Source organism: Eleginops maclovinus, chromosome 23 (assembly GCF_036324505.1).
Source record: "Eleginops maclovinus isolate JMC-PN-2008 ecotype Puerto Natales chromosome 23, JC_Emac_rtc_rv5, whole genome shotgun sequence".
NCBI lineage: Eukaryota > Metazoa > Chordata > Actinopteri > Perciformes > Eleginopidae > Eleginops > Eleginops maclovinus.
Genome location: NC_086371.1, coordinates 10,548,989 through 10,572,035, shown reverse-complemented (window position 1 = coordinate 10,572,035; position 23,047 = coordinate 10,548,989). Strand labels below are relative to the sequence as shown.

Below are 23,047 nucleotides of genomic sequence, written 5' to 3'. Positions count from 1 at the left end.
AGGACGTAACTGGAGAACTGCAGCCTGTATCTCAGGTTAGTCAGTATTATTGATGGGCCAGTTCATACTGCTTTGCTCCAACACCAGGCCATTGCAGGGATTATGTCATCATCACATGGATAGATATTTATCTGTAGTAATGATTTGAAGAATATCTGCAGACGGTGGGTTGTATATCAAATTGGGACAGTGCTGAAAGAAAAATCCATACTGCTGATGTTCTAAAAGTACATAATGTATCTTCATGATGTTGTGTCATGTAATAAATGAGGTGGCCAATAAACTGTCAACTGGAAAGGAAAAGCGTATGGCCTTTTAAAATACTATTTAATTACCTGTTATATTATGTTAGGAGTTAAAAAATACATTTCCCATCAGCTACATTGTCTGTATCACAAACAGCATTACCCTCCTCAACATTTGTCAGTCACTCTAAAAGTGTATTTTTACAAATGTCAGAACAAATTAGAGAATGAATGTAAGCTGATGGACAGAAATACTGTCTGATGTGATTGACAGCAGGAGCGTCATCCAGAAGCTAATGTGATTAGTTTGGGATGTTGGCAGCCTTATTGTTTAATTGATGGGCCTTTGCCTTTTATGACTCCTGAGGGTTCATTGCACCTGGGCGTGTGTGTGTAGGTAACAGAGACAAGGCCACGCTGAGTTTCTATTTAAAGCAGGCAACGCTTTCTTTTTTTTCATCTCTCTTTGTGAAATGTGAGCCTCGCTCTCTGGGTTTGTTGTAATCTGCTTAAAGGGGATGCAGTGGTAAGCATAAAACACACTGCTGTATGAAACAAAAGCCATAGCTCATCATTGCAGTAATGGGTAATGATACAATATCCTCTACAAAACTGACCTCTACCCTTTTCCCTCTACACATTTCTAGACTTTCCTTTCTGTCTGAGCCTTCTTTGGCTCATTTAAACAGTGTGAGCAATTCAAAGTTAACTTGCAATAATCACAATACTAACGGGGCCTTTTGACCCGGGGCCTAAACAAGACATTGAGTACGAGCTAAATCTTTCTTTTGGTGTTTTCCTAATTATCAGTTAAAGTCTATGTAAAACTGTAAACAAGCACTCAATCCTTCACAGTATACACTAATAAATGTTCAACGCTGACGCAGCAGTATGGTACATAAAACAGAGTCTACAAAACAAATTGCTGTCAGAGCGCTGCTTGTACCATTATGATTCGCCATAGTGCAGCTGAACCATTTCAACTACACTACACTTCCTTTAGTCTCTGCATGTCAGCTAGATTTCAACTTGTTTAACTGACCATTTAATACTTTACTACGCAACAGGATAAACACTTTAATTATTCACAGGGTGCGGACCCAACTTAGTCCAACAGTTAAGTTTAAACTGTTGTTCGTTGTTTTTCGTTTCAGATACTGAGATAATGTTGTCTCTTAGACTTCAACAGGCAGGTAGTCCCTTTTAGAGTTTATGCGCTGACTGGCTTTCAGTTGCTTTCATGCTATTACGTCGACTGACATTTCCCTTGCTTTAATGTCTAACTTTTCAGCTCAGTTTTACTGCTTTCAGCACTAATTGTTCGCGTATCACTTATAGTTTAGCTGCTTAAAGGGCTTAAATGTGAAACTGAAATGTCTTACCCTTCGAGGAAATTACACTTCAACTGATTTAAATGCTTCAAATGCCTCAACTTAGACTGCAAATTCCAAGTTTGAATCCATTTTAGCATGTTTACTGTGTTTGCTACTGCTATCTTCATCCTCAATAAGCAGGGAAACTTAAAATCATCTTTTCTAGTTTTCTCTAAAGCAGTGTAGAAGATCCTAAACAGTCTGATTATATGACGGGCAGTCACATCAGGACAAACCACTAGAACTACTATAGAACACTATAGTGGCCCATAGAACAAATAAAATATTACTTTTTCGACAGCACAAAATATTTTTTATCTATTTGTGTGAATCAAATTTTACCAAACCAAATACCCACGCCATGACTTCCATATGGGCTGTCCAATATGTAAAGCTATTGTCTAGGGTTTACTGCCTATCTATTTCTGGCCTTTAACCAATCTAGTTTTCATGATTTTTCTATCAGAATGCAGCCGCCCAGCAGTTTAATCCCCCTTAGATTTGAAGGCTTTGTTTAGCAAAATATCTCATGACCCAAAAAGCAGTATGAGGCCTGTGGGTACTGTGAACATGTTTGTATATGTAAGAAGGGATTTCTTCCTCTGCAAGGGATTACATGTTTCCACTTTAGCAAAATCAGACTACAAATAGCATTCATGCTGGGTATGTGTTTTACATTCAAACCAGCCTCTCCTTTTGCTGACATTTGGTATGATTCACTAAGATTAATTACACTATGTGAAAAGGGTTTCATGCCTGTCCATTAATTGGTCATTCAGCACATACAATTATATCGTTTGCCCTGAGAGAAGGCATTTATTTACAACATTCTTTAGTAAATATTCAGAACAAAGTCATCTTAAAACCCCCTATTTCTGTGTGGGTTAAATGTTCTGCCAACATTTATTATTATATTTTTATGGTGCATATAAAATGTATACATGCTTCTTTCACTCCTTTGACACGCTTCATTTTCTTCACAGCAAATTTTCAAATAGCAATAATAAAATCCCATTTGAATCAATGTTGTAAAAGAATAACATGTGGAAAAGTACAGGGGGGATAAGGCTTTCATAGAAGCTGTATGTAATGAAGTCATTGTGGATGCTTATCACTGTTTGGCCAACAGAGAAAAGCTCTCTGCCTTCAGCTTTGTATGCAGACTGGCAGATTGGTCTTGGTGTCTGGATCTGTTTGACTGTCAGCAAATCTCTGTTTCCATCCACACCAGCAAACATTATTCGTTATGTGTGTGTCAGAGCAGAGGAGCAAACAGAGGTTATTTGACTTTCGGCTGTGCAAACCATCCTGCATGTCACCTGGAAAGTTCATGACGCAAGGAGAGCCACAACTGTCTTACTTTGATTTGATCTTACAGTTTACAATGTGTGTGTGAATGTGAGTTATTTAAGCTAAAACATTGCTTCATACTTTATGATGTTCTTTGCTTGATTGATAGAGTACAAGGCATTTCATGTGGCAGTGTCTTAAAAATAACATAGTCATGTGATAGGTGGGTCGTCTGCAGGGTGAAGGGAGAGTACAGTATTTCCACAAACTGGCAAATTTATTAACAGCGTTGCTGTTTGCAGCACAGGCTGCCCTTGATTTCATCAAACACAGTAGAGGTCCGCAGTGTGTGTGTTTGTGTATCAGCGTGTTCCTTTTTTCTTGCAACGACTGCAAGATTAGAAAACTTGCATTACATAAACCCATGTTCTGTTCCAGATCTCACCAGTATACACATTGTTATAAACATTTCAAAGCATTATATACCTGCAGTTATCCAAATGGAAAATGTAATTAAAATGAAATCTATTTGTTTAAGACCTGTCTCAACTTCCCGAAGGTCTTGTGGCACAGGGTATAAATGGTTATACAACTATTGCAGTGTGACAGTAACTTTACCCTGCGTCTGTGTGTGCACAGTCCAGCCATTGGTCCCGCTCTGGCCCGGTTGGCTCAGCCCCTCTCAGTTACAGACGTACATCAAATATTCAGCAGGTACCAGTAGAGCTCATTACCTTCTCCCTGACATCCTGACGGACACTGTAACTGCAGTCGACACATGGAAAATAACACCTCCTCCACCTCCTCCTTTTCTCTCTCTTCTGACCTATCTCATCTTTTATGTTCTCTTCTGCAATTCATTTTTAATGTCTTTATCCATTATGGATAAGGAAACGATGAATTGTGAACAAATTTGACTGCCCTGCCAATCTGTTGCATTAACTGCTTAACATTTATTTTAGTATTGCTTTAATAACTAAGTCCTTCAGAATCTTTATTTATTTTACATCTGTGATGTTTTTTGATTTTGATTTGATTTCAAACATGTAAAACAAGAACACAAAAACTAATAATAATAATGTTTTGATACTGTATGAGCCTAAGCGTCGCTAATTGATAAAAAACAAATATTATTGACTTACAAATGATATATAAATGTTGTATGGTAATAAGTTTTGTTTCAAAATAAAGCTATAAATGACTTTGAGTTTCCCTTACTCACCCTATAGACACAAAAAGTCTACTGTGCATACAATGTAAAAATATATAGTCTCAACATGTTTGCTGTCAACACAATGGCCTGAATAATTTCTGGTGCAACATAGGCTAGATGAAAGCCTCTTTTGAACTCTACTGACTACTCTATAAGAGACTGCCTTTATTAGCCACTCAGACTAGAAGTCTAATGGCACCACGCACGAGACACTGGGCCATCTGCCAGTAATCTTAACATTACAACAACATCACTTCAGACGCTCTACAGTAAATGAGCTAATGCCTTTTAATGATCTCAATGTCTAACTTGCACCAGATGCAGGATACACATCAGCCTCAGTAAGAAAGCATACAAAGTCAACATGTCTTCCGAGTAATGTCATGGAAAGTCACTTAAAGAGAACAATAAAATCTATATTTTTAGATTAAGGCTGATATTAAGATTCCCTGTCTTTTAATGTGAGCACTTCCCTGTTTTCAATGGAGAAACAAAAAGACTTGTGAAAAAACCCCATAAAAAATAACCTCTTAGACTGGGATTTTGTGTATTTAAATGACTATTACATATTTTTCTCTTATAGTTACTTGACTGGCATTTACAACTGATTGTTCAGTTATGTTTATAATTGAGGCCCTTAATTTTCCAGTGCACACCACTTACCCAAAGCCTTTATAATTTGTTCCATCTTCCAGAGGTGACTGTCCCTCTAAGCTTGAAGGAGGTGGGAGGCTACATAGAGAAACAGGTTGCATACTTGTCAGGTGAGGCCTTTTTGAGTCATATCTTAATAAGAATTTAAAGTGACTAAGTGTCTAACCTCTGATTTCATGCTTAAAAACAAATTGATTGATCATATCTTTCTCACCCAGGGGGCCGCGGGGAAGACTCCAGTGTCATCATCACCCTCCCAGAGAGCTCGGCTTTTAGTGACATTCCAGAGGAAGCTTTGGCCAAAGTCTTTACGTACCTCACTCTCATCCCTCGGTGCGTCCTCCTTCATAAATAGCTGTCTGATTCTCTCCCTCTCTCTTTCTGCAGTGCACCAAAAGCCCAGCTCATGTATTCTGGGCACAGCTGGTCCTTACTGCTCCATAGTGTCAAATGTCCTACCAATGCCCTCTGTGTCCGAACCTAAGAGATTAATAAATGTGATAATGTCATTGCAATACATTTGGTATGATTAAGAACTGATATATATAGTTGCAAAGCTCTATAAATTACATGACTTGAATAATCCACCTGCTGTTGGATGGTCATCTTATAGCTTTAAATCACAGAATGACATTAAAGCTGTATACATTTGCCCCGTTTTCCTTTCAGAACGAGGCAACCCGGGGTCAAATTTATCATCATTTTAGACCGAAGACTGGATACATGGGCCTCTATCAAAACTGCACTTGCCAGGATAGCAGTGAGTTTCATATTTCATATTTATTTTAATCAATGCCATTTGTATCTACTATACTAGGTTGTTTTGACATCATGTATATGACTAACCATTGCCTGCCAGCTGCAATGTGGCTGTGTTCAATCGTCCCTGTTTTATTTATGAGTCGTTTTCCATCGTGCTTAAAACCTGACAAATACCTGGACAGCACAGTCAAAAAACTACTATTTCTGCGTACATTCAAAGCCTCTTTCGGATTAGTGTATAGTTCTATGTGATGTTAAGTCTGATCTGAAGGGTAAACTATTTGTTTGTACTGAATGTCCTATTTCATATTGCTGCAAATGAATGAGTAAGCAAAAAGTGTTGTGATGACGCGAGGTGCTGAGGAGGGGATGAGCAGGAAGGCGGGAGGGAAACATTGCAGTCAGGCTGCCACCCTCCGTCTGAGAGGCAGCAGCAGCAGCGCTGCGGCTGAGCCCGGCCGCCAGATCAGCTGCTTAGCTTGACACCAATTTCCACCGGACGGGCGGGAATTTACATTGAACCGAGATGGCTTCACACACCATGGCTGAATGTTTTAACCGGCGGGGAACGCCGAAGATCCGCCGGACAGCGGTAAAATAAAATGCTGATTAGTTTTATTGACCGTGTGAAGAGTTTAGGGGGAAGTTTTTGGGCGGGCAGGGTGAATGCGCCACTGGCACCGGCTGTCTGTCTGCTGGGCGAGTGCAGCACTGCGGTGCATCTCTGCTTAGTCATGCGACAGGCCTATGTGTGAAACCCAAACAGACTTATACGCAGGATTTTAATGCGTGTTTATGTTGAAATCAGGAGCTTAAGTGGACGACCCATCGTGGTCGAGTCAGATGTCAGAAGTTGCGTAAATGCAAATGCATGCTCTGGTGATATATCGTGACAAAATAGGAGGCAATGTTGCATACAAATCCTTCTGCAGAGATTGCTTATGCATCCAATTTATCTATGATGTAAATGTGAAAGTTTCCAAGATTCTTTCAACTCTACATAGAAAATGCAATTATATTATCTTTGTTTTGTGAAAATATGTCATACGGTTAATAGCTGTTAAAACATGCTGTAGTCTCGGATAGAGCTCTACTGACACTGTATGGGCTGTGCTAATGCAGAAACTCCTGCACAGTCAGGTGACCTCAAACGACCTAAAGATGAAATGCAGCATATGACATACTGTATAATATGTGTAATATGGTTGAGTGACTGAACCTTGAAATCTGACAGGTTGTCAGAGACCTGAAGTCTCTCCTGTCAGAGCTGCAGGATGAGAGCTTGTTGATGCTTTTGCTCAGTTTAAATCTACCTGTGCCAGTATGCATACAGGAATAAGTGTATATCAACCTTTTTCTTTACTGAATCCTCCTCCATACCAGCATCATCACTATGACAGTGAACTTCTCTTCCCTCCTCAAGGCCTCCTTTCCTGGGAACCTCCACCTGGTCTTGGTGCTCCGACCCACCAGCTTCTTCCACCGCACTGTTACTGATATTGGCTTTCGCTTCAGCCAAGAGGACTTCATGCTCAAGATGCCAGTAAGGCAGCTCCTCCTCAGTTACCAAACATGTCCCACACCACAACAAGGTACACCTCGTTCTTGTTACAACCCTGATCTCCATGAGTCAAAATGTTCTGTGGTGGACACAGCCAAGAACCCATGTTGATTTCAGTTTTGAAACAAATAAAGATACAGATAAAGCAGATATCCAAGAAAGGATTCTGGTGATTTCATTACTTTTGATTGTAAAATATAAAAAGTAAAATATCTGATGTTTGTCATGACATTCCCCCCAAAAATGTTGTACAACCTTGTGTACAGGCCAAGGGTTCTAACGACCCTTTATTGACCAATCATGACTCCTCTATTATGGCAAAGAGACTTTCACAAGACTTTTTCTATTCAAATAAAATCAATAGTGTATTTCAAAAACCCCAAGTAAGGATATACGTACAATGAAAATTCTAAACATGGCACTCATAACTTTGCTAAAAGTACAGAGTATTCTGTGTGCGTCTTAGATTTTATCTGCACCTTTAGGTGGTGATGCTGAGCTCTGTCACAGACCTGCTGCACTACATCGGTGAGAACCAGCTGACTTCAGAGTTCGGAGGCACTTTGGACTATTGTCATAGTGACTGGATTGTTTTACGAACAGTAAGCTGCAAATATAAATACTGGATACTTTTAGGTTTGGTGTCTGATATCAACCAATGTCTCTGTATCTAAACAACACTTAGCCACAGATTGTTGTCCTTTCACAAGTGTTGGTATTTCATTTGGTTTTTTTCTGCCCCCATACAGGCTATTGAAAGTTTTGCCGTCACAGTTAAAGACATTGCACAGATGCTGCAGAGCTTTGGCACTGAGCTGGCGGAGACGGAGCTGTGTGATGATGGGAAGGCCATCGAGTATCTTCTTGAGTCTCACACTGAAAAGTACAGGAAACTCAAGGTGAGGTTTCAAATGTTTTCATACAGGTTCATTCATTTATACTACCACAATTATATATACAGTGGGGCAAAAAAGTATTTAGTCAGCCACCAATTGTGCAAGTTCTCCCATTTAAAAAGATGAGAGAGGCCTGTAATTTTTTTCATAGGTATATCTCAACTATGAGAGACAGAATGGGGGGAAAAAATCCAGGAAATCACATTGTAGGATTTTTAATGAATTAATTTTCAAATTATTGTGGAAAATAAGTATTTGGTCAATAACAAAAGTTCATCTCAATACTTTGTTATATACCCTTTGTTGGCAATGACAGAGGTCAAACGTTTCCTGTAAGTCTTCACAAGGTTTTCACACACTGTTGCTGGTATTTTGGCCCATTCCTCCATGCAGATCTCCTCTAAAGCAGTGATGTTTTGGGGCTGTCGCTGGGCAACACGGACCCTCCAAAGATTTTCTATGGGGTTGAGATCTGGAGACTGGCTAGGCCACTCCAGGACCTTGAAATGCTTCTTACGAAGCCACTCCTTCGTTGCCCTGGCGGTGTGTTTGGGATCATTGTCATGCTGAAAGACCCAGCCACGCTTCATCTTCAGTGCCCTTGCTGATGGAAGGAGGTCTTCACTCAAAATCTCACGATACATGGCCCCATTCATTCTTTCCTTTACACGGATCAGTCGTCCTGGTCCCTTTGCAGAAAAACAGCCCCAAAGCATGATGTTTCCACCCCCATGCTTCACAGTAGGTATGGTGTTCTTTGGATGCAACTCTGCATTCTTTCTCCTCCAAACACGACGAGTTGAGTTTTTACCAAAAAGTTCTATTTTGGTTTCATCTGACCATATGACATTCTCCCAATCCTCTTCTGGATCATCCAAATGCCCTCTAGCAAACTTCAGACGGGCCTGGACATGTACTGGCTTAAGCAGGGGGACACGTCTGGAAGTGCAGGATTTAAGTCCCTGGCGGCGTAGTGTGTTACTGATGGTAGCCTCTGTTACTTTGGTCCCAGCTCTCTGCAGGTCATTCACTAGGTCCCCCCGTGTGGTTCTGGGATTTTTGCTCACCGTTCTTGTGATCATTTTGACCCCACGGGGTGAGATCTTGCGTGGAGCCCCAGATCGAGGGAGATTAGCAGTGGTCTTGTATGTCTTCCATTTTCTAATAATTGCTCCCACAGTTGATTTCTTCACACCAAGCTGCTTACCTATTGCAGATTCAGTTTTCCCAGCCTGGTGCAGGTCTACAATTTTGCCTCTGGTCTCCTTTGACAGCTCTTTGGTCTTGGCCATAGTGGAGTTTGGAGTATGACTGTTTGAGGTTGTGGACAGGTGTCTTTTATACTGATAACGAGTTCAAAAAGGTGCCATTAATACAGGTAACGAGTGGAGGACAGAGGAGCCTCTTAAAGAAGAAGTTACAGGTCTGTAACAGAGCCAGAAATCTTGCTTGTTTGTAGGTGACCAAATACTTATTTTACCGAGGAATTTACCAATTAATTCATTAAAAATCCTACAATGTGATTTCCTGGATTTTTTTTCTCATTCTGTCTCTCATAGTTGAAGTGTACCTATGATAAAAATTACAGGCCTCTCTCATCTTTTTAAATGGGAGAACTTGCACAATTGGTGGCTGACTAAATACTTTTTTGCCCCACTGTACGTATCCTCCAAATGTATGTAGACGCACTTTTTTGAATATTGCTAATTTAATATGTAAATTGCCCTCTGTTTTAACAGGATGCAATCAGGTCGGTTTCAAAGGAAGGGCGTCATCTTCTTGCAAGCCTGGAGACCTCCGGAAAAGAGGATGACTCCCAGTGGGATGTGAAGATGGACTGGGATACAGTACAGAGGTAAGCCTGAAAATGTTCACATTTGTAATCATTTAATTGTACATTTCAATTACTTATCTAAGTGTTCCACGATGAATTAGATCTGTGACACAGTGACTTTGTTTTTTAGGCTTCTTGCCCAGCTCAGAGACATGGAGTCAGCCTTTGATGGTTTCTTTGAGAAGCATCACCTGAAACTCCATCAGTACATGCAGTTGCTCAGATATGAACAAAGCTTTCAGGAAGTAAGAAATACAGATATTTATCATGTGTACATGTGTCTGTGCATTTCTGTGTTTTCGCCCATATTTCCATACACCGAAGAGGATATGATCGGTTGAGATTAGGTTTTTGGGAATCCTGAGCCTCAAGATTAAATGAGGGTTGTAATACCTATGGGAGCCACCTGGTTGGCTTTATATTGGTGTTTTTATTCTTTCTGATCTTTTCTTATTCAATGTGTGTTTTGACTCAAGATGGAGTTGTGTCTGGACCATTTAACGGGTCAGGAGAAGGAGCTGTCCATATCTGTGGACACTCTGGCTCAAACAGAACAGGCTCTCAAAAGGTTGGACAGTTTGGAATCAAATGCACAGGTCAGTGTTTCTAAGTCAAACTGGCAATACATGCATTAACAGCAAGTCTTGTATGTATGCATATCAAATAATAGAGCCCTTAACTCTTGTGTGTTTCTGTTGGCTCTTTTAGGAGGTGATGTCTCGAGCTCAGATCATCATCCTTCACGGACACCAGCTCTCCGCCAGTCACCACTATGCCATGGCTCTTATTATGCAGCGCTGCAACCAGCTCCGCCACTACTGTGATACACTTAATGCTGCTCTCAAAACCAAACACACTCGTCTTCTGCAAACGCACCAGCTGCTGCTTTGTCTTGGACAGGTACTAAATAATTTGCATCAAGACAAACAGACACCAGAGAACACAGATTTATTTACAGTGATGTGGGTTTTCCACCATCAGGCCCAAACTTGGTGTGATGATGGAGCATATCTGCTGGCCAATCAGCTGGTAGAAAAGTACCAGTCTAAGGAGGGGGCCCAGGCTGCTCTGAGGGACATTGAGAGGTTCCTGGAGGGGGCGCCATCTATGCTGAGCTCAGGACCTGACATCCTGACCATCGAGTACGAGGCTGTCATCATGCCTCAGCTGCAGGTCAGTGACCACAGCACCTTTTTTTATTTTATGTTTTATTTAAAGGTGTTTTCTTTATTTATCAGATGAGACATTAACATAAGCTATCAACTCGCATTACAAATATGTACAGACATAGGGAATCATATAAATAAACAAAAACAAGCCAAACAACAACATCAGAATCAGACAAATCACAAAACACTTCACATGCATTATAGAGTATTTCAAGCACAGACAACCTGTGAAGTGGTACGTTTTAGTTCAAGGCAAGGTAGAATATTCAATTACTTTATTCATGGGTCTCAGATTTTGTCAAAAATCTTAAAGCTGTTGAAGCCGCTTGACTTTCTGCATGTTCAAATGATCCATTGGTTGTGTTTTGGAGGAGTTACTCTACATCCTTCCATATAATTCAGCATCCTGCTTAAAAAGAGGAAAAGACAATGAGTTTTTGAAATTGCATTAATTAATGAGAGCTGTTTCTTTATTTTACATCATAATTGAATGTCCTACCTCTGTGTCCTTTTCTCTGTAAGGCCCAGATAGTCAAAACGTTTGAGAAGCATGCAGCCGTGCAGCAGATGATTCAGAGTCGACAGGCCTGTCTACGGAAGCTCGCTGATAAACATGTGCGACCGGTCCAACTGGTGGCCCCCCGGCCCGAAAACCCACCACGCTCCAAGTCCCCCCTCTTCTCCCCCAAACATGGTACAGTTCACACACACACACACACACACACACACACACACACACACACACACACACACACACACACACACACACACACACACACACACACACACACACACACACACACACAAAAGGGATTAAGTAAACTAATTCATACACATTTGCAGGATGATTGATCTTTGTTACAGTTGATTAAACAGCACTGGGTGACCCAACAGCTCTTTCATCATATTTACACTCTCTCTCCTTATCACTACCACTGTCCTAGTTTGCAGCATTGACTGTAGGCTTTTCGAGCTCCCTATGCACACCCCCCATGTTTCCCAGGCCCGGTATGGGGGCTTGTGCCAGCCCTTATGGCCTGGCATCAGTTCCTCCCCCCCTTGGATCTTTGCTTCAGGCTCCATGGTTAAATTTACACATCAGAGGGCCTAAGGTGTTCCTCAATGGGCTTTGGGGTTAGCAGGCCACCTTTACAAAAAGACTGGTACTAAGGGAGATGGTATAATCAGTCCACTGGGAAATATCTGACTGTTCTATTAGTCAGGATAGCTGCCATAGAACCATATGTGGTTCATATACATTAAAGAACCTTTTATCTCCCTTGGTGTCTCAAGGGAGTTTGCACAAAGCTAACCATATAGAGTACAGAGGTACCCAATTAATACCATACATTTTATCTGGTTCTTTTTCCGTTTATTTGACCTTATCAATTGTATCCAATGAATGTGTCTTCATCCATTGAATATACATCCAAAATGTCCATTAAAGTCTTTAAGGGTTTTCTCCATGATATGGAGCCATACTAATGAGAGTAGTAACAAGAAAGAGAATGTTAGTGATTATGAAACCCCGCTATATCAGAGACAGCAGCCATTTAAAAGAGAGGAGATGAAGGGAAAAGTGGTTAGCTTTGATCGATTGGATCCGGTACATGTATACAGGCACATATATGCATGAACACATGCATGAGTATCACTGACGAATGTTACATGGCACATGCAAAGGCACAAAACTCAGTTGAACTTGGACTATCATGTAAGGATTCAGCAGCTACGATCAAAAGGACACTGACAGTCGTGCCAAACACTTCTTTAGATCGTTACATACCGTATCCTGGCCGCACCTTTAGAGGAGGCAACCTATTAGCATTGATTACCACAAATGTCGATCAGGACTGATTCATGTTCTTTTTAAAGTTTCTGAGGAACAGAAAAGGTCAGGGGAAGAATTGTTTCTGACATAGTGTGGGTGGAGCTGTTACCTCCGCGACCCTGACGGAAAAGCGGGAGAAGATGGATGGATGGATGGATGGATAGTGTGGGTGCTTGATCTTGTCAATATACATCATGACATCACATGGTTAAATATTGTATGTGATTTACACTCGTGCACTTTGATGAGCTGCTGATCTGTCTTTTACAGTTGATGGTTTGAAGTTCACATTCGACCTCTCTCTGCCAGGGAAGAGAGCATCCCGAAAGAGCCCCAACTCAAGAAAAGTATGTTTATATTTGTCCCAGATGCATTGGATGCAAACGTTTTGAATCCCATCATACTTTTGTTTTGTCGTAAAAATTGTTTAATATAATTTAGTATTCTGTGGGATGAGTTGTGGATCTGTGGTGTGTTCAGATTGAGGTGATCCACGACTACCAGGAGAGCCGGAGCTGCGTGTCGTACTTTCTGGATGGAGAGGACAGCCCAGATCTCTTGAAGCGGTGAGGAGGAGGCATCTGTCCTCAGTACTGCTCGATGCTGTTACCTTAGTGATTCTCTTTGTTCAGTGCTAATGATGCCCTCTGGCTCTCTCTCGGTCTACTTCTGTGCCTGTCTGTTTGTTTGCGTCACAGTCATGTGATGAGGGAACTCATAGAGACGGAAAGAATCTATGTGGAAGAGCTGCTGTCAATTCTGTTGGTGAGAAACACTACATTTAATGTCACAAAAGTAGAACAAAAGGTTTCTGATTGATATTTGTTTATAGTGTATGTTGTTGGTTAATACACTTTTGGTTATATTGCCAATGCAAAACATGCACTTCCTAAATTGTATAGCTTAATATATACTTACATTGATTAGTCTATTGAAAGACAAATAATCACAATTTATTTTCATTTGATGTTTTTCATCAAAACATTTCTTTGGGAAGATTTCTAGGTTTTTGTGTTCTATATCCAATTGTTAATATCCTATGTTTTTGGACTGAAAACCTGGAATTTTATTGACCAAACACTTCCATCCATCCATCCAGATCCAAATCCAAGATTTGGCACGTTAATCGATAAGGAAATAATCATTAGTTGCAGTCCCATTTAATTATATGCTATGATTATCAATTCAGGGTTACAGAGCCGAGATGGACAACCCAGCTATGTCAGGTCTTCTGCCCCCGATCCTGCGCAGCAAGAGAGACATCCTCTTTGGAAACATGCCAGAGATATACAATTTTCACAGCAGGCAAGTTAACAACTCACTTCACACATAGACTTTTATTCAAATTAACGTTGTTAATACAATTATTCATTGAATTTTTGATTGAATTTCATATATGCAAAACACTAAGTAGGACTAGTCTCATGAAACTGGCGCTGGCATGGTGCCTGGCAGCCAGTTGTATTAAGGCTGATTCTTAGGAGGATATGGTTTAATATGACAGAGATGTGATGACATTTGACCTTTCTTAAAATACAGGGTTTTCCTTCAGGATCTGGAAGGATGCCTGGAAGCTCCTGAAAGTGTAGGAGCCTGTTTTCTGGCACGGGTGAGATGAGAAATGTTGATATGTTGTGTAGCTTCTTTAAGTTATTACCATGTGTTTCAAATTCTATTTCCATACATTTTAAACAGATTTATATCTCCTGTTTCCCCAGAAAGAAAGCTTTGAAATGTATGAATGCTACTGTCAGAATAAGCCACGCTCTGAGGCGCTGTGGAGGCAATTCTCAGACTGTGTCTTCTTTCAGGTCAGTTTTGACTCATTTCACTTTCAAAAATAACTGTTTTGCTGCTTTATTTATGTTTAGTGTCATGCAAGATTAGGTTTACAATATTTGAAGGTATAAATAGCTGTTTCATAAACAAATATGAACTTCTACAGTTCTAAAGGGAGTAAAACAATTGGTTCAGTTTACTTAAGTCTTTTTGCATGTAGAAATAAAGAGCTATGATCTGTCATCAACCAGCATTAATACTATCTTGCTTGTATTTGTCTTCCTTGTGAAGGACTGTCAGAAAAAGCTTGAGCACAAACTGGGCCTGGATTCGTACCTGTTGAAACCAATCCAACGCCTCACCAAATACCAGCTGCTGCTTAAGGTGAGAAAGAGTGGTGTCAAGAACAAAAAGCCAATCACCTCCATTATGAAATGTTGTATTCAAATGTGTGGTTCAGCATACTGTACTTCACAAGCTGCGATTCTGCATACAGTCAATTGTGGTGATATTTAAGCAATTGATTTAGATTTCCCTCTTCACTTTGCCTCTAATGTTTATGATACGTCTTCACCTCGAGAGTGTGCTGCTGCAGCTCCTTCGTTTTTTTTGCTGTTTTGCCATAATGTATGTGTGCATTTGTTTACCTACATGTTATTTTGTTTGTTTATTCAGGAGCTTCTGAGATACAGCCCAGATTGTGAGGGGACTTCAGAACTGCAGGGGGCATTAACAGCAATGCTGGACCTTCTCAAATCCGTCAATGACTCCATGCATCAGATAGCTATCACAGGATATGAGGTCAACATTCTGAATCTTTAATGTACATTTTCACCGTGAATTTATTAATTAAAAGAGCCCACAATTAAACACATCTTTCTGTCGTATACAGGGTGATATTTGCGAGCTGGGCCGGGTGTTAATGCAGGGTTCCTTCAGTGTGTGGATCAGCCATAAGAAGGGTCCCACACGCATGAAGGAGCTGACTCGCTTCAAGCCGATGCAGAGACACCTCTTCCTGTATGAGAGGGCTCTGCTTTTCTGCAAGCAGAGGGAGGAGCACGGAGACGGCTGCGACAAGACGCCCTCGTACAGCTTCAAGCACTGTCTCAAGGTGAGCGTGCGTCTGTGTTATGTGTCTTTGTTTGAGTAGAGGAATACATAGGTCTTTCTGGAACAAAAGCTAATTGATTAAAAACGTTATGCTTCTACTACTGTGAACCTTTGCACACTCCTGACAACTTTGCAAACTGCTGTCACTCTAGAAACTACACAGCCTTTATCTTTTATTCAGATACATGCTGTTGATATCTGACATATTTTTATTGTTATTTCTGTACACATTTTTCAGTTGTTATTACTTTTCTTTTCAATATTTGCTCTCATTTTTGAATTAACACATTTCTTACTGTGTTGTATGTAAACACCATTATACACCAAAGCAAATTCCTTTAGAAACTTTAGAATACTTCTTCCAGCGCTGGTTCATTAAAATTCAGTATCATGTAAATATGTTAAATTAGTTTTGACCATGAATACCAAAAGAAAGGCATCGAAAAAAAAGTTGTTGCGAATGTTATATTACCTTATTATGACCCTAATACAGTTTATTACAATGGTTAAACTAAGTTACGTATAATCACTCATTACCACTATCACTCTCTACAACGTGATCTATATTTGCAGGTTTTAGCACAAAATAATGAGGTAAATGATCTACCAGAGACACCGTATTGTTGTCCGTGTCTCTGTTGTTAACCTTTAACACGTCTAAGTTGTCCAGCTGGACTCAGACGCTGGTGTATTCCTTTAAGACTTCTTTTGTTGAACGCGTTGTTTTGGAGGTTATCGCAGCAGGTGTCCCACAAACAGCTGCTGCTCTTGATTTATTATTGAGGATGTGGGGAGGAAACAGTCACACAGCGGAGGTGTGTGAGAGTGTTTGTGTTCTGACAGGACAGATGTGTTACATGATGTAAGTCTGATGTATGACGAGCTGCTCTCCTTAATGTTGTGTGTGTGTGTTGGTGTAAACAGTGTATGTCTCTTGGCAGATGACTGCTGTGGGGATCACAGAGAACGTCAAGGGAGATGTGAAGAAGTTTGAAATCTGGTACAGTGGCAGGGAGGAAGTGTATGTGGTTCAGGTAAGGAGCTGAAAAAGTTTCATGCCAGCATTTCCAGCGGTTAAATTTAGTTCCAAGCACAAGCAGGGTATTACTCGAGCAGCCGGAAATAATTCTTGATGATCAGTATACTTTTAATGATTTTCAAGCCAAAAATGGCACAAATATACTTTTATCTGAATTTTTTGTGCTAAAATAATTCAGTTTTTCTGGATGTGGTTCAGGCTCTGGTCAACATTCACCGACAAAAATAAGCAACATTGTAGCTTGATAGAAACACACTATGTAAATCATTTTTCAATCGTCTGACTGTCTGTTTTAATGTGTCTGTTGTCTCTCAGGCTCCTACATTAGAGGTGAAGATGGCCTGGCTCAATGAGCTTCGCAGAATCCTGACCAACCAGCAGAAGCTGCTTAGAGGTCTGTTAACATTTCATTTCATTTAGCTGATGCTTAAATCCAAACTGACTTACAATATGTGCAGTAAACCATAAAGAAACAAACTTAGAACAACAAGAACAATGCAGGTATATTTGCTACCAATAGGCCAAACCATTGTAAGTGCTGGTGCATTAGTTTCAATACAAACAATGGCACTCAAATGTCACATTACTAGTTTCCTAGCTTTGAACTGCATCACACAGACCCAGAGTGCCTGAAATGTGCTTGAAAGCTCTGTGAGTGGAGGTTTGAGCTTTGATTTGAACTTAAATCAGCTTAAAACCTAAACTACCATTTCTCTCTCATCACAGATGAAGCATATCAACACAACCAAATGGTTGGACACATGCAGCTTTCTCCCGCCCTTTCTGAGAGGTCAGTGTTTACAGTTATTTCCCCCACATTTTTTACAGTAGTGTTTTAGGGGCATGAGATAGGCTATTGTTGCACAAACATAAACATGCAAACACACAGGCATATGTAAAACACACACATGCAGTCACAGCACTACTATCTGCATTTGCTGAGTTTTCATGTCTGATCACAGCTCGAGTGAGTCACATTGCTGTGGTAGAAGCTGTGTGTGTTAGTGGTGTGTGAGAATGGGCGCAGGCCCCACTGTGTCCACTGCTGTATGGTTGCCTATCCCCACTCCTCCCACCCCAACCTGCAGGGGCATGCGGCCGTCCAGAGGGGTCCCCAGGGGCTGTCTGCCGGGGCTGGACTTTGTGTCTCTGTCGGCTGACTTGTTTCTGTGCCTGCGTTCCCGGAGCCCCCGTCCCCGAAGCCCCCGGCAACGGCCCCGCCCGCGCCACCACTCCCAGCGCCACTGACCTGCCCTAACGCTCAGTGGTAAACTCAGCCTGGCTCACCTCGCCTCGCCCTGGCATGACCCACTCGGCCTGGCTTGGGGACATAACCCAGGGTTGCTGTGTTTGCATACTGATCGTCACCTGCACCCACTTTTTACAAACTCCATTCTGGTTCATAACTGACCCCCACACCCCCTCCACATGTTTAAAGGCCTGTGTCTCAGCAGCTCCTTCATGGCATTTCTATCATGGTTTAAACAAAAAAAAACCAACATTATTTCTGCCTCTCAGATTTGCTACTTTGCATGTGATGCAAAAGGCAAAAAAAAGGAAAACTTTTGATTATCATTCCATAAATTCCCACATTTGACAGCTGGTTTTAAAAATGGGGCTCGTTTCGTGAGATCTAATCCAGCTACTGTAAAATTTGCTTTCTTGAAACCTTGTTACTCAGTGACAAAATCTCTAAATTTGGATATTCATAACTCGAGACCTGATCTTCCGATTTGTGAACACTGAGTCCTACTTTTAAAAGAGAAGCTTGCACTTGGCTGATCTGTGCTCTGTGCTGCTGTCTGGCCATGGCCATGTGTAAGAAACAACAGGACAGAGTTGCTCCTTCACACTGATCTGGGGCCAGCTAAACTGTTGGAGGTGTGGTTTAGATTCAGGAAGTTAGAGCTGACCCTAGATTGTGTGGCTTAGGATAACATCTATCCTGAGCGTGTGTGCTGACTATATAAAGGTCTGGTGATGAGTGTTGTTCCCACAGCAAGCAGCAGAGGACGTCAGTGAGCTCAGAGGACACAGAGTCAGGGAGGAGCAGTCCAGACCCCCAGCCTCACTCCCCTAAACACCAGCACAACCGCAAGAGTGAGAGACGTGTCCACACACATTTAGGCCACAATCAAGTAGATACTTGGTAACTAAATCACATAAAGAGGTTATGGGAATAGATGCAAATCATACACGCTTTGCACAGTATGTTAATGCTGTTGCTGATTTTCTTCATAATCTCTCACTGATGTAGGTATTTGACTTTTTCCCCCTCTTCAGCCGTTCAGGTGCACTTTGACCTGAAGAACCAGATACATCGAGGACTGTGGGGGAAAAAGGTCCAACTACTGAGATTAGCTTTTGATTCTACGTTCTTGTTAATTTCCCAGTAAGTGACAAAGGGGTCTTTATAATGTGGATGTAGTTACTGAGTATCTACGTGGTGCCTTTAAGGTGTATTGTTTGGATAAATGCATTCATAAATAGCTGTCACAGCCTAAGTTACGTGTGTCCCAGGTTGGCCCGGAGCTCACAGCTCGGTAGACATCTGCGAGGGTCTGGAGGAGTGGTCTGGAGGTCAGGACGCCTTCCATCCATCTGACACAGAGGAGGAGGTTTTGGTGCAACTGGTGAGCCAAGCAGTGGTGGAAGAAGTACACAGAAGTAGCAATACCACAGTTTACAAAGAAAAATATCCTTTGTCAATGACTCAGATATACAAGGTTACTGCACTGGACAAGAAGGACACGTCTCTTTTTTGAAGGATGGTGTTGGAATTATTGAGTTATCAGAATCAGAATAATCGTCCCACAGAGGGGAAATTTCCCTGCATTTGACCCATCCTATTGTTAGGAGCAGTGGGCTGCCATTTTGCACAGCGCCCGGGGAGCAGTGTAGAGAACGGTGCCTTGCTCAGGGACACCACTTGGTCTTTCGGGACTTGAACTAGTGACCTTCCAGTTCCCAGGCCAAGCCTAAAATAATTACATGACATGGAAGCTATTGAAAAGAAACCGGGCCTTTAAATACAACAGCAGAAATTTCATAAAAGTATAAAGTATTAGAAGGAGCACTGACATCGTTTAGAAAGACATGTGTCTTATTTTTTCACTGTAGTTATATCATAATGAATTCAAAGTCACATGACACATAACATGAAAGCTATTGAAAAATAATGATTCACTATTAAAATATGTATTTAAAATCAAAATGACCTATCAGTAATCAATAACAGGTGCTCCATATAAGACATGAAACCATAAAGTGTTCTGTCTGTATATTGATCCTATCATTACTGTGAAACACCTGATTATTCTGGGGGTCTCAGTTAAAAAGGTTGAGAAACCATTGGTATACTATTCCATAAAAATGTCATAGTATACGCAATAAAAAATGATGAGTACACCAAGCAATAAAAAAAACGTCAGAAAGAATGTAATAAATGTACTGTATAATATAAATTATTATTAATTCTGTGTTCAATGTATTCCTAGATTCTAGTGAGTAATGTAATGATCCAGAAACAATCAAAGTCCGAGAGTGAAAGGTACAATAATGACCTCTGTGATGTTGCAAAGTAGAAGTATAAAGTTGTAGAAAGTGGAAATACTTCAGTTAAATAAAAGTACCATGCTTGAGTAAAAGTAATTTCCACCCTGGAGACTGAACAAAGTCACATTAAATACACTTTGATATTATACTGACAGCCTTTCCTTCTGTGTTAGTCTCCTGGCAGATACAGGGCTCTGGCTGACTGTCTACAAAACGGGCCAGACAGCATCACCATCAAATGTGGGGACATCATTCAACTGCAGTGTGAAGACAACAAGGGGCGCTGGTGAGTTCTCAGCCTGTCAACGTAGCTTAGTGATCCACCAAACCCTCCCGTATGTGAAAGAGTACAATATTTGGCAAAAGCAGCTTTATGTGATGTGATGTAGTTGTTAGACATCGAAATGAAATGTCCAACCCGGAGAAGTCTTTTTTATCTAATTTCCGCTCCCTTTTTCTTTCTCACCCTTCTCTGACATTTCTTGGTCCTTCAGGCTGGTGAAAAATCTGAGTCAGCGTAGAGACGGCTTCATAGCAGCTACCAGCCTGCAGCTGATTCTAGTAGACAGCAGCCAAGGACACTTCTCCCGACTAGGAGGTAAACAAAAGACAAACAATATAATGTGGAGCCATAGTATTTCTTACTTGGATTTTTACAATCCACTATATTTCTTGCAGACCCTGGGAACCTGAAGGCCAGGAAGCTCAGCTCCCCGTAGAGAAGAAAACGTAAAACATTTTTTAAACCTGTGGACGATGAATAGAAGGAACACGTTGAGCCATAGCTTCCTGACAACTGATCAGCCACCCACTCCTCACTCCCCGGTGACGTCTGCTTTCTCCAGCACAGCTCAATCATTAAAGAGACAAAAGTGGGAATGTACAGACCTGATTTTCTTCCAGGTTACGATTGACAATCTACTGGGATGTTGTTTTCTGATGGTGAAGATGTGCTGTGGCACCAGTGCAAAGGTTCAGAAACTGCTTTCCTCTTTTGGACAATCAACAGACGATTTGTGGATCCTGAATTGTCTTCCTCTTTTTCCATCTGCAACACCCATAAAAGTCAGGATGGAAGGCTGAAGCACTTTGTCATTTCACAACCCATTTTCCAGCTAGTATTGGAGATTCTTGTATCTCTGTGTTTGTTCCTGTTTGTCTCAGAGTGTGCTGGATGGAGTTTGCCCAGTATTTGCCTGAACATTTCTTACTGCAAAGATTTTTGTACATATACAGTATCATTTTTTACATGTATTGTACCTCAGTGTTTCATCTTTGTGTAGTTAGTTCTTCATTGTAGTTTTTTTACATTTCATCCGTCAAGGCACCACTCTCTGTACACTCTAGGGGTTAGATTGCCAAAATGTGCCATGCCATAATGCCTTTTTTATTCCTGCTCTTTTAGAGTCTCTTTCATGTACTGGTTTGCAAAATCAAATACTGTTATCGCTTTAACCTGACCTCACAAATATTCAACAGGCACTTTAATAAGGTGGACGGAAAGGAGAGACAGAAAATCCACCAACTGTCTAACGGATGTGTGCTTTTCTTTGCCTCTTTCACTGTGTATCGTCTCTTACTCAAGCTGTTATTTCCTTTATTTATTCCTGACTGTATGATGTGTTAGGGAGTCGGGGGAGACATACCCCCTGCATGCAGGCAGCAGTTGACATGTCAGTGACTGTAATGTAAGACACAAGCAGACATGATGATGATTGACGGCAATGTATTCCTTAGTGTGAGCCGCAGAGTAGACGAAACAGAGAGGGAGATTATGCTGCGAGTGCCCCTCCATCACACATGCAGATTGTTTCCTCCTGCCCATTACAGCTCAGTTAATATCGGGTTCCCCATTAAAAGGGATCATACAGCCAACATGAAATATACCCTGTGTGTCGAACGCTTAATTAAATATTGATTGCAGACTTATATGAATTTACCACATCAAATCGAGGCCCCAGTCAGAGGGCTGCCTTTGATTTGCTTTGTTTGATATGGAAATGAGTGTGAAATCAGCAGGGGCTGCTCCGCACTACACATTTCCTATGTTGTTAATTTATTTATTTAGCTGTCATGTTGTTCCTTCATATTGTGAGGCATATATGCACCGCCGAATGAAATAACATCTCCATATATTTACAGGAATTACGCTTGACTACACATCAAAACCCCATTTTCATTTGTTTAGCTTTAACAATTTCAGTTTTAGTTTTTTTGGGAAATTTAATCCAAAATGCTGCAGATTTTGCACAGATTCCAGGTTGGAAAACACAAGAAAAACCTGCTTGAGAATTTATGTATCGTGTTGAGCCTGAGCTTATTGCTGAATGTTCCTTTAAGATGAAAATGCATGGCAACCGATCAATGAGCAGGTTTCTTTTGTGGGAGTCACTGTTCTAAACGGCTTGTTTTTTGAACAACTTCAGTACTGTAAAAGATAATCAAAAATCAATGATGTAATGCAATAATTGTTTTAGTGATTGAAATAATTTTACACTTGTTTTAACACAGTGAATGTTTGGCTTAAACCTAAGGCTGCTCTTTTTCATATTGTGTCTGTATCGTTGTTTTAATGTAAGCCAACTTGTAAAATAAAATTGTGCAGACTTTTACCTTGTGTGAGTTTTAGGTCACATCATTTAACGTTGAAGACCGTTTGTTTACCTGCTTAAGGACCACTACTTGCAAAACATGTATTTACCAGCAGATGGGAGTGATGAGTTTAGATGTACC

The 23,047-nt window shown here is 40.9% G+C and overlaps 1 protein-coding gene across 1 annotated transcript in view; it reads left to right on the top strand.

Moving 5' to 3' along the window:
- Positions 1-22,915, top strand: part of mcf2a (MCF.2 cell line derived transforming sequence a) — a 23,554-nt gene extending 639 nt beyond the window's left edge. The window contains exons 2-30 of the mRNA XM_063877292.1: positions 4,817-4,885; positions 4,994-5,108; positions 5,445-5,535; positions 6,961-7,080; positions 7,584-7,700; positions 7,848-7,997; positions 9,734-9,849; positions 9,959-10,073; positions 10,305-10,424; positions 10,537-10,728; positions 10,810-11,001; positions 11,520-11,691; positions 13,099-13,175; positions 13,309-13,394; positions 13,527-13,593; positions 14,018-14,133; positions 14,368-14,437; positions 14,547-14,639; positions 14,899-14,991; positions 15,283-15,408; positions 15,500-15,721; positions 16,662-16,754; positions 17,075-17,153; positions 17,486-17,549; positions 18,759-18,859; positions 19,280-19,392; positions 20,488-20,600; positions 20,809-20,912; positions 20,993-22,915. Coding sequence (XP_063733362.1) covers positions 4,817-4,885; positions 4,994-5,108; positions 5,445-5,535; positions 6,961-7,080; positions 7,584-7,700; positions 7,848-7,997; positions 9,734-9,849; positions 9,959-10,073; positions 10,305-10,424; positions 10,537-10,728; positions 10,810-11,001; positions 11,520-11,691; positions 13,099-13,175; positions 13,309-13,394; positions 13,527-13,593; positions 14,018-14,133; positions 14,368-14,437; positions 14,547-14,639; positions 14,899-14,991; positions 15,283-15,408; positions 15,500-15,721; positions 16,662-16,754; positions 17,075-17,153; positions 17,486-17,549; positions 18,759-18,859; positions 19,280-19,392; positions 20,488-20,600; positions 20,809-20,912; positions 20,993-21,033 — 3,227 coding nt within the window. The 3' untranslated portion in view covers positions 21,034-22,915. The remainder of the gene's footprint in view (positions 1-4,816; positions 4,886-4,993; positions 5,109-5,444; positions 5,536-6,960; positions 7,081-7,583; positions 7,701-7,847; positions 7,998-9,733; positions 9,850-9,958; positions 10,074-10,304; positions 10,425-10,536; positions 10,729-10,809; positions 11,002-11,519; positions 11,692-13,098; positions 13,176-13,308; positions 13,395-13,526; positions 13,594-14,017; positions 14,134-14,367; positions 14,438-14,546; positions 14,640-14,898; positions 14,992-15,282; positions 15,409-15,499; positions 15,722-16,661; positions 16,755-17,074; positions 17,154-17,485; positions 17,550-18,758; positions 18,860-19,279; positions 19,393-20,487; positions 20,601-20,808; positions 20,913-20,992) is intronic.
- The last annotated feature ends 132 nt before the right edge of the window (positions 22,916-23,047 follow it).